The following is a 10,415-nucleotide window of genomic DNA, read 5'->3' on the forward strand; positions in this document are numbered from 1 at the left end:
TGTCTTGGGAAAAAAGGCTCCTAAGAACCCTCAGTAAAGGAAGAAAATGTGACTCGATAATCACACTAGAGCAGATGGTTGGAAGGGTGCTGTCAGGCTTCAAAATTACGCTTCTGTCTATAAACTGTGTACTGAAAAGTTACAGTTTGGAATCGAAGTCCAGGAAACCGATTTTCCACGTTTATTTTGTAAAACTACTTGCTGTCCTGGATAAGTAGCTGAATCTTTTACAACGCGACAGAGAAGTGTGGGGTGTTTTGTTTAAGAAATACAGAATTAGAAGCTAGTGGGACAATCTTATTTTTAACTTTTCAAGCTGGTAGGTTCTGAGCTAATGGTGCTGTAACTACAGCCGCTTTTCTGACTGTTTCCTGCACTTTAAGCCATGATATCAAGTATGTTTCTCTCATTTTCCACCTGTGGAAATGGTCATGAAAGTTACACCTTGGGCACAGTCACGTACCTGTGTGCCAGAGGCAGTAACCAGACCCAACACGTGGATCTAAACATTAAGAGTGCACTTAGAATTTTTTTATCCCTTATTTATACTAATGGTATTACGCATTTACCTCAAGCATTTTAAACACTGGTTATTGTATATCACTTATTTAGATATAAAATACTTCAATGAAATAAAATATACTCACTTGTTGCTGATTATTTGTTATCCAGAAGCCTCAAATGCGCTTATTGTCCCTTATCGCTTCAGCTGTACTGTGCTAATCCTATCGGTGTGTTTCTGAGGATCTCTTAAATGTGTGCAGTTACTCGTTTCAGTCATAATACAAAGATAAAATTCCCTGTTCACACAGACAGGTATAAAGACTATAACGTAGCTGACATGCTCTTCCTCCTGTCAGCACTGCTTACATCTTGGGACTAACGTGTCGTGTTGTTACTTTCTGAGTGCTTGAATAGAAGAGCAAGTTATCTTTCAGCCCAGAAACCACCGAGAGTCAGGGGACCAAAGGATCTGCCAACAAGAGGTGGTACTCGGCAGCAGGGCGTTAATCAGGTGAGCGAAGGACCCACAGTTTGTGTCTCGCCACTGCCAGGTGGGGCCAGTTAATTTGACTGTTCTTTCGTAGGGCTTTGCGTTTATAGCATAACCCTGCTGCTTCCCTGGGGCAGCGTGAAAGACCTCAAAACTGACAGGAGTGCGATTTCTTTACAGGAGAAGGATGTCAGGGGAGCTGAGCAAAGACACGGCTGGCCTTCCAGCGTGTTGCTGGTTTGGAATTTTCTCTGTTGTGTTGTGGGGTTTTTTTTCCCCTTTGCTTTTTTCTTTCTTTTTCAAAACAACAGGGGGTGGGGGGAGTTCTCTGAGCAAAGCCACCTGCGGAGTGCTGGGTACAGGAGCACTCTGGAGGGAGACGTGAGGCAGATCACAACACGCTGCACTGCAGCATAGGCTTGAGACTCAAATATTTAAGTACCTCAGGATCATGTTCTTATCTTGCATTTTTTTCCTTCAGTGTCCGGTTGTTAATTTAGGCTGTCATCAAACATCGCCCGGGCCTCTGCTAAAACACCATCTGGATCAGCTAGTTCAATCTAGATACAAAGAACACAAATGGGTTATGCGGTGTGACTGAAGAAGCCTCGGGTTTTATAGGTCTCGATTGCTGGAGCATTAACGGAGCATCTCCCAAGTATCAGGACTTTAGCTTCTATTGCAGCCTTTGAGTTACTGTTCTAGAAACATTTCTACACTTCCCTAATTTTATGAGCATGTCAAACATCACTTCATCCCCTTGAAACAGCTCTGTGTGCAGTGGACTGATTCTTCTTTAACAAAACATTCTTAGACAAAAACTGGCTTTGATTTGTAGCCCGTTGGGTCTCACTGATAGTTTTAAAGGGTGAGTAATTGCAGTCACCCAAGCGAGCGCCAAAGGTCAGGTGCAAGCAGGAGGCTGGCGTCACGTAACCTGTGGGCATCTGAGTACGGATTCTTGACAGGGAAGTGCCCGAGCCCTGCCAGGAACTTGTCATCTTACTCTGACCTGCTTTATGGCCTGATGTTTTCAGGGGGATTTGTGTGTGTGTGGTATTCTCCCAGACAGAACATGTCCAGTCTTTATTTCATTTATTTGCTTTCTCTTTGTGAAGCCTTGGCTTCAATAATTGCAACAGCAAATAAAACCCAGGTCCACCTTGCTGTGTCTTTCGCCGTCTCTGCAGCCCCATCGTCTCCACACTGGATCCATCTCTTGTGATGGAAAGCACAGTAACAGGATTGGAAGTTGATGCTTTCTTTTTGCTCATAGAGCAGAAGAAAACTGGGTCATTACTTGGTCTTCAGGGAGTTAAATAAACAGCTAGGCGTGAACATCCTGCCTTTGTGGAAGGGCAATTCCTCCCAGGCTTGGGCTGGGCTGAGGCGGCTGTTCTGGGTGACCTTTGAGGAACCTTGTCAGGTAAATACTTTTAGCTACGGCAGTACTGCTCCCTTCACTCTGGTTCCAGAGATTGTTTTTCCCTGGTGGTATTCAGTGTTTATTCTGTGCTGCTGTGGGTGCACCCAGTACTTGGAGGACTGACCACTGGCTTGTCAAAAATGTCAGTGCTCAAAGGGCCCTCGGTTACTGAAACCGGATTGGAAAGAAAAGGGAAGTGAAGATGTAAGAGCCGTGAGCTCCCGCAGCTGCATGAGCCCAGTATCATTTGCAGCTCCCTCGTGCCCAGAGCGCAGGAGGAAGGTAGGTGGCTTTACCTGCTGGGGGGGCCTGCTCTTCCCTGTGTTACTGAGTAAAGCAGCTGTGGGCGTCTGGTGTGGTTCTACTCGGCTCTAATCAGAGAGGAGCGGGCCCACCCGTGTCCTGCAGTTACTGTCCCTTGGAAACGTGATGCCTTTTGTGCTTCACATGTGCAGCACACAGACCGCAGGGATTCCAGCTGAGAGTCTGGCACAGCTCTGTCACTTGGTGCCATATCTGCTCCCTGTTCCCTGTCCTCTGAGGACGCAGTGAGGGCCAGGCTCCCCCATTCTCTAGATCCTGCTCTCAGACACCCACCTGCCCACCTTGGGGTGAGGTGGGAAGCTACACTCACCCCTCTACCCACAGGGCTGCTGGACACAACGAGCCCCTGTCTCCAGGGAGAGGAAATAGCTGATGTTAGTGCTGCAGCTGCTCGGTTTTGGTGAGGTCTAGTCAGCTTTAGCACTTTGGCTTGGCGAAATCCTTTGGTTTTGACGTAAATCCCACTATTGTCTCTGCCTCTATTGTCCCCGTTTCCTTTGTGCTGCTTCAGGTCTCTAAGCAGTTCTGATGCATGAGAACTGCATTTTTTCAGATGTGGGTGATTAGGAGGCTCCAGCAGTGGCTGGATGGGCTGTCTGTCCCTGCGGGGCCGTTTAGGACACTGCTGTCAAAAAGACTCTGAGCCCACAGCCCTGAGCTGGGACCCCGTGGGGGAAATCACTTGCAGAGTGAAATGCTCCCTGGAGAGCTGCCCTGACCACTGATGAGCTCAACCATCACTAGCAAAACTGAAATTTCCAAACAGTTACCTTTGGGATTGGATACTGAGGAGGGGCCGGAGCTTCGTCTCTGCCAAAGTCAATCAGAATTCCACATTTTGGTATGTCTGCTGCCCAGATACCTTCAAACAACCGTGCCTTATCCAAGTAGAAGTACTTCCCCGGGCCATGCTTCTTTCCATCTTTCCAACCTCCTTCGTACCGATTTTCATTGGCTGCAATTAAACACAGGAACAGACCATGAAATTCGCACCATTTCATTAAGGTGCTACAAATGAAACCAATCAACACATCAACCGACAGAAGAGGAAATCATCTGTTTGGCTCCTTTTAGCAATTTTGAGGGGGCTGCAGCATGTCGTGTCATTTTGCTTTCGTGGTGCCCCATTTGCTGTGCCGCGGGGGGAGAAAGGCTGCGGAAGGAGCCCACGCTTGCCCACTTGGAACGAGAACTGTTCACCTGCTGTGATCTGCTGGTGATACTCATTTTTTTGCTGATACACAGAGCCCAGGGTAAGTAGTAGCTGAGTCACTCTTCACAACGTGAAAAATTATAGGATGCAAGTTTTGGATTTGTCACTGCAACTAATCTCTCAGGATCTCTGGCTTGAAGAGGTTTGCTTGTCTGGGCAAGGAACAGCGGCACTGATCGTTGTCCAGTCAAAACAATTTTGATCTCAAGTAATACTTGTAGTTATGTTTTTTCTCAATGAATTACAGGGCGAGAATTGCTGTGAGTGTCTGAACAGTTCAGGCAGTCAGTTACAGGCTGTTTTTCCAGCTGTGATGCATCTCTTGGCATTTTTCTACAAGTCAAGAGAAGTTTCTTTGGGCTCTGGGATACATCCAGGACACGCTTCTCTCACTAGAAGAGTCCTCTGCTGTCCCTTTTCCCTAAATGTGGTGCTTCTAAGCCAAAAACCATGGGGATTCCTGACCAGATTTTCTCAGCGGAAATATCTATGGGTCTCAGCTGAACTCCGCCATTCTTTCTGGCAAGAGGTGGCCGAAATCCCAAGGCACCCCGCATGGGGCCACAGAGGGAGCTGGGTACTGCCAGAACACTGAGGGAAGAGAGAAAAACCAAACGTGCTCCTGGGGAGTGTGGCTGCCGGGCTCTTAGGCAGGGTTGGAGCCCTGGCGGTGGTTATCTTCAGCTTGCATGTGGTGGTGTGTTTATCCGCAACACCAACCTCCCACTGGTGGGAGCAGCTCTGCTTCTGCCCTCCAGCCACCAACTCAGAAACCAGTGACATCACAGAACTGGTTGTGATGGAAGAGCCGTCGAACGCCCTGGCTGCACTGCAGCACCCAGCTGCTCCCATCCACTCTCCTCCCAGACCATCCCGGAGGCTACGCTGCTGACGGCGGGGACCTCTGCGGACACGCAATGCTCCGGTTTAAAAGCTGTTCGGCAACAGGCTGTAGCAGAGGTGGTGAATCAGCGTGGTGCTCCCAGCCGAGCTCGCCCTTGCTGGGCACACTGCCACTATAAGCAATTTAATCTTGAGCGGCAGCTCATCGTGACCTCCACTGAAGAACTCCTTTTCGTTCACCATCACAAAGCTGCCGGCACGTGGGCACACTTCCAGCAGCTGAACTGAACACATTAAGCTTGTGGGTATGAAATAATTGCTCTGGCTAATTTTAACTAAAGGAATCCAGCTCACAAGCAGTTGCAGGCTATGCTGGAGGCAACCGGGCTCTGAAACGGTGCATCAGCCGCGGCTCAGCCTGCAGGGGCTGTCAGTGTATAACGCTGAGGGTGACTTTGACAGGGGCGAAGCAGATCAGTGGAAGAAGTTATCCCTGGAAGCGGGCACCGATTTCATCTGGATGAGCCATCAGTCCAAAGTGACTTTACAGTCAGCAGAGAGAGCGTGCTCATGCGTGTGGTGTGCAGTGAAGGTCGTGTTCCTTCTAGCTGCTTTGCTTAGCTAATTACGAGCCTTGAGATCGCTTTCAAGCAACAAAATAGACTAGGTGAATAATAATAATATGGAGCTAGTATTTCTTCCAATGTTCCTGGAATGCAGTGCCTGGTATTGCAAAAGACTGGGATTCCTGGCTTCAGGGATGAACTCCAAGCAAAATAAGGGGAAAAAAAAAATCCAAATTTCTATTTTTATGCTGAAATTGCTCTCACCGCTCCCAATCTGTGATGTGCTCAGTGTTATTTGTGGAAAGGGATTGTGTACTAATGAAACCCCTGTGTTCACTCAACCTGAGCCAGTGTCGGAAGTAAGAGAGGGGATGGAGTGAACTCAAAAAGAAAACTTCTCTTATTTTTCTGTGCTGGAATCTGTCTCCTCTTCGGTATGCAGCAGTTAGAAAGTATGTCTGGCAAAGTGCCTGGTGTGAAAAGAGAGATTTGCTCTTCTCTGACCCAACAGTATATTATCTCTAACCCTAACCATCCCAGTCATTTACATGTAAATCACAGCAAAAACAAGCTTTCAGGCGTGTAGGCTGGAGTTTGCGCAGCCTGTGCTCCCTCCAGCCCCAGACCAGGAGGAGAAGGATGAGACAGAGCAGCTGCTACCCTGGTGCAAGGCTGCAGCAGGAGGTGCGATGTGGCATCCAGAAATCTGTACAGCAGAGGATCCAGAGAGCAGCAGACACAGACACGTGGGGTGAGAGAGGCCGGTACTTACGGAGCCGCAGCATCCCCTGCCCGTTGGGCTGGTCCTTCAGCCACTGTCCCTCATAGATGGAGCCATCCCAGTAGTACATCCGTCCCCAGCCGCTCCGCAGCCCACCGCTCCACTCGCCCTCATAGCGCTCTCCGGCGGGGTAAAACGTCATCCCATAGCCCTGGAGGACAGCACAGAGATGGCTGGTTAGGAGCCTCTGTATTGAAAGGGGTCGGTGTCCAGTTTTGGGATGTGACTTTCTGGATAACTATCTCCTTTCCTTATTACTCTTACACACGGCTGCTGGCAGCCCAGCTCACTGGCCCTTCTTGTGTTGAAGGAAACGAGAGGTGGTGGTATGCAATTTTTTTTTTTGCAAATTATTTTATTCCCACAACAAAACCTCGAGTTTATATCTCACTGTGTTATTATTGGCCGCTAATATTTACCTAAAAGGGGTTTTACTAGCATATAAAGCTGAGGATAAGGCAGCATAAGCACAGCCTGTCTCTCAAGGCAGAGATTTTACCCCTTTCAACTCTGACCATGCTTCAAACAGCTCAGTGTGTTCCAGGCTGGACAACTCCTTCCCTTGCCCCTGGGCAGACTGAAGGTCTCTAAGTGATGTGAACCCTCGAAACAGTTTTCCTTTCTCCTCCATCCATACCCCAAAGAGGTAATGTCCTAAACAGCCCCTTGCCTGCCTGCCTGCCTTCTTCCTTCACAAGAAACTGATGCAGCCCTGAAAGCTACCTGCGGTGAGAGTGGCAGGCGCAGGTAGCAATGCCACACGTGCCTCCCTGCAGCCAGGCATCGGGCCAGGCTCCCCAGGGCAGCAGGCGTCACCCTGGCGGGGCAGGCGAGCTCTGACATTGAACCGTCTCTGCTCTTTGCTTTCCCTCCTCAGGCTCGATGCTGCTGGCAGGTTTAGTTGTTGAACTGAAGACCACTGGGTGTGTGCAAGCTGGGGACCCCAGGAGACGCTTGTCTTACATGTGTGTTGCCATTAAGAAAAGTCCAGAGGTACTCCCTATACCAGGGAATGATGCCAGTAACAAATATTTGCATATTACTAATGGGTTTTCCCATAGAAATAAAGTGGTAATTTATCTCTGAACAAAAACCAAATTCAGTTCTGGAAATAACTGATTTTGCTGAGCATTGGTTTTATTAAACTGTGTAGATGTAAGGGCGGGGGGGCTTTTGAAGAAGAAAAAAACTACCCTAGTGATATTTGGATGTCATTATAAATCTTTCACAAAAGCTCAATCATCCAAAATATCTCCTCAAAGAAGGGGGGAAGCTCCCTGCAAGAGACTGAAGCCATGGAGCTGCACACCAATTAGAAGCGTAAGAGGCTATTAATTTAATTTAAGAGCAGACACAAAGGCAACACAAGGTTTCCAGTGGCACAGCAGAAAACATTCCTACAAGGACTCTGCACGTAAGACTGTTGTCAGTTTTACCAGATGTCTTCCTCATCGTGTTCCCTTTAGAAAAAACACTGATTTATGTGACAGGCTTAGTCCCTGAAAGAACTCGTGTTATTTGTCTAATACGCTGTAAAACTCCCAGCAGAAGGCACATCCTCCTGCATTACTTGGAGCTTCCTCCCACTGCTTCAAAGACGAGAGAAATGAAGGGGATGAGTGGGGAGGATACGAAACCTCTCTACGTGCTTGGCCGAGCTGCAGGTGAGTCCAGGCAGCAATTGCTGCTCTGCAGCAGCTGGTGGAAGGACCGGGCAGTAGCCTGGTCACCAGTGGACGGGTGAGATGGGTCCATCTCCAGCAGAGAGACACAGTGGGTGATGGGGTGTTCTCAGCCACTCTTGGCTTTTTATGAATGATGGATTTTTATTCCTGAAACTTCCTGAGCTTTCTGCAGGTTCAGATTAAGATTTAAAGAGAGCCCAAGCCTGGAGGAAAATCTGTTCCTGAAGCTTCTGCCTGGAGTCATGCTGCTGCTTACCTGGGACACGCTGCCGGCCATGGGATATGGTGCAGCTCCTGCAGCATCTGGCATGAAGAAGTGAGTAATGCCAGGAGCAGTGAGATTGGGAGGGCAGGAGGAGAGGGTTTAAATACCACGGCTTTTGCTCTTTCTCTTACTTTCTTGTCCTACCTATTCATTTCCCCAAAACCCTTCAATTCAACCTCAGCCTTGGAAAAATCAGTACTTTCAGTGATCTGTTTGCTTGTGTGCACCCAACCCTTCCCCGTGTTTTGGGGCACGCTGCCTTGCTGCCAGCAGGCACTGGACTTACACATTTTCGGTCATTTTTCCACCAGCCTATGTACACCTTCTTGTATTCCTTGGTTACAGGGTCAGGAACGCTGTATGAGCCATAACCATCCCGCTTCCCAAACTTCCAGTCACCACTATAAATAGCTCTGGTGCGTTTCCACAGCTGGGTGCCTTTACCTGTTTAACAAACAAGAGGAATTACAGGGAGACCATCACAGTTGTTAGGAGAAGGGTTCATGCCGGGCAAGGTGGTGCTCCCTGCACCGGGGCAGGTTTATGGCTGAGATTCAGTTTAGCTTTCTGAGTCAGATGCATGGTTAATCTTGATCAGGGGCTTCCTGCGTGGCCTTTATTGAATGTACTTAAATCTTTCCAAACCTCAGTTTACTGCTTGTAAACAAGTGTGTCCAGCTCCAGCTGCTCAGGGCTTGGGCAGGGTCTCCTTCCCCTGCTCTGTCTCCCGCAGCACCTACCACAGCTTGAGGATAAATATTTCTGAAGCTAAGTCAGAGCTGAGAGCGAGCTCCAGGGCCTGTGCAGGCAGGACACACCCTGGCGTGCAGAGCTGACTGCAGCTTGCTCTTTGTAGGGGATTTTTAAACATCTATAGTCTGGGTATTTCAGGTAACTGCCCCAAGTGCATGCAAAAGCTCTTCAAGTTACCTATTAGAAATATTTCTGACTACATTTTTGCATGACATATATCAAACACATAAATATAGAGAGTCATACACGAATGAATGGTCTTCCAGGAGCACATACAACTGCTGACCTCTCCCTGCCCCTACGACCTTTTGTAAAGACATCTAAATAAATAGGTACTTTTTCTCAAAATGATCGATCTTACCGTGTTTCAAGTTGTCCAGCCATTCCCCGGTATACTGATCCCCGTTTACAGCATAGACCGTGTGTCTTAATCCACGTTTCTGTGCTTTCCGGTCCCATTCATGCCACAGAGGCTCTGTAGCCCTGGGGTATTTTACAAAGGGCATATTGTTCACGGCTGGAGAGGAAAACAAATGATTGTCAGAAATAAATTAGAGAGAAATTACTAAGGCAGGTACAGGCAGAACAGTTTATTTGTGAGCTATGTTCTAATAGGCACCCGAGCTGATGTCGGGCTTTGGAGGGGTAAAATAGAGCTATAATACCCAGAAGGTACCTAAAAATACTGAAGTACAAACCAGCACTATCTGAAAATAGGCTCGCAGCACAGCCTGGCCCGTTAGGAAATGTTAAATAAGTCTCAGCAGGTCGAGGTTGTGCTGGACACTGGTCTCTGCGCCTGCCAGCGGTCTTGGGGAGCACAGGGAAAGGTGCGTCTCCATGCCGCCAAAACCCTCCTCGCTCCTTCGCCAGCTCTGCGCAAGGCGGGAGCAGTCGTTTAAGCAAATCAGAAAATGATTCGTTTGCTAGGAAATATCTCAGGACATTGGAAAACATTCTCAAGACGGAGAGGGTCAGAGAGTTGGCTGGTGTTCCTGGGGCACGCCAGGAGCTGGGACACTTCATATGCACAACAATAACGTAGCTCAGGCTCCTTTATTGCTAAAAATTCCCGTTCTGCCATTGTCTTGTTAAAAGGGGTCCAAACCACAACTTTTCTATCTACCAGGAGGCTGCAGACTTGCCCAGGGCAGGACAAGCGCTTGTCAGTCAAGCAAGTCAGGAGAAAAAGGATCAGTGCGGGGGAAGAGGAGGGAGATGATGTTTTGGCCCACTGATACAGAGGGCAGTGGTGGGGTGCGGCACGGTGGCAATCTCCGGGCACCGCTGGTGGAACGGCTGGCTGTTCAGCGCAGTGGGAATGCCGGCACCGGCTCGGAGGTGAGAGTGGTCTCCTATAAACCATAAATAAATGTCAAAAGGTGGCTGTAGAAACAAAAAAAGCAAGTTTCTATGAATGCCATCAACACCCAGAGCCTGGCCGGAGCTGCGGGGTGGGATGCTCTCCGATTTTGTCTCCTGGGCTCCCCCTTCTGTCCTGATCTGCCAGAGTGAACACATCGAGCGATTTTGCTGCGTCTCTTCTCAGCAGAGCTCCCGTTTCT

General features: G+C 48.6%; 1 protein-coding gene across 1 annotated transcript; it reads right to left on the reverse strand.

Moving 5' to 3' along the window:
* Nucleotides 1–1,485: 1,485 nt before the first annotated feature.
* MORN3 (MORN repeat containing 3) lies at nucleotides 1,486–9,356 on the reverse strand. Its single transcript, XM_010140769.1, has 5 exons — nucleotides 9,212–9,356; nucleotides 8,384–8,541; nucleotides 6,139–6,298; nucleotides 3,515–3,699; nucleotides 1,486–1,554 (listed from the first exon to the last, which is right to left on the reverse strand). Exons 1-5 carry the CDS (start codon nucleotides 9,354–9,356, stop codon nucleotides 1,486–1,488), a joined length of 717 nt encoding a protein of 238 aa, XP_010139071.1.
* Nucleotides 9,357–10,415: the final 1,059 nt, after the last annotated feature.

Source organism: Buceros rhinoceros, unplaced genomic scaffold (assembly GCF_000710305.1).
Source record: "Buceros rhinoceros silvestris isolate BGI_N320 unplaced genomic scaffold, ASM71030v1 scaffold25937, whole genome shotgun sequence".
NCBI classification, from domain to species: Eukaryota; Metazoa; Chordata; class Aves; order Bucerotiformes; family Bucerotidae; genus Buceros; species Buceros rhinoceros.

Excerpts from the sequence above, each read along its gene's own strand:
- MORN3 (XM_010140769.1), bottom strand. The coding sequence starts at position 9,356 with ATGCCCTTTGTAAAATACCCCAGGGCTACAGAGCCTCTGTGGCATGAA. Across the intron at positions 6,299-8,383 it reads GGAAAAATGACCGAAAATGT|GGCTATGGGATGACGTTTTA; the intron begins GTAAGTCCAGTG and ends GCTGTCCTCCAG. Across the intron at positions 3,700-6,138 it reads GCAGGGGATGCTGCGGCTCC|CCAATGAAAATCGGTACGAA; the intron begins GTAAGTACCGGC and ends GTTTAATTGCAG.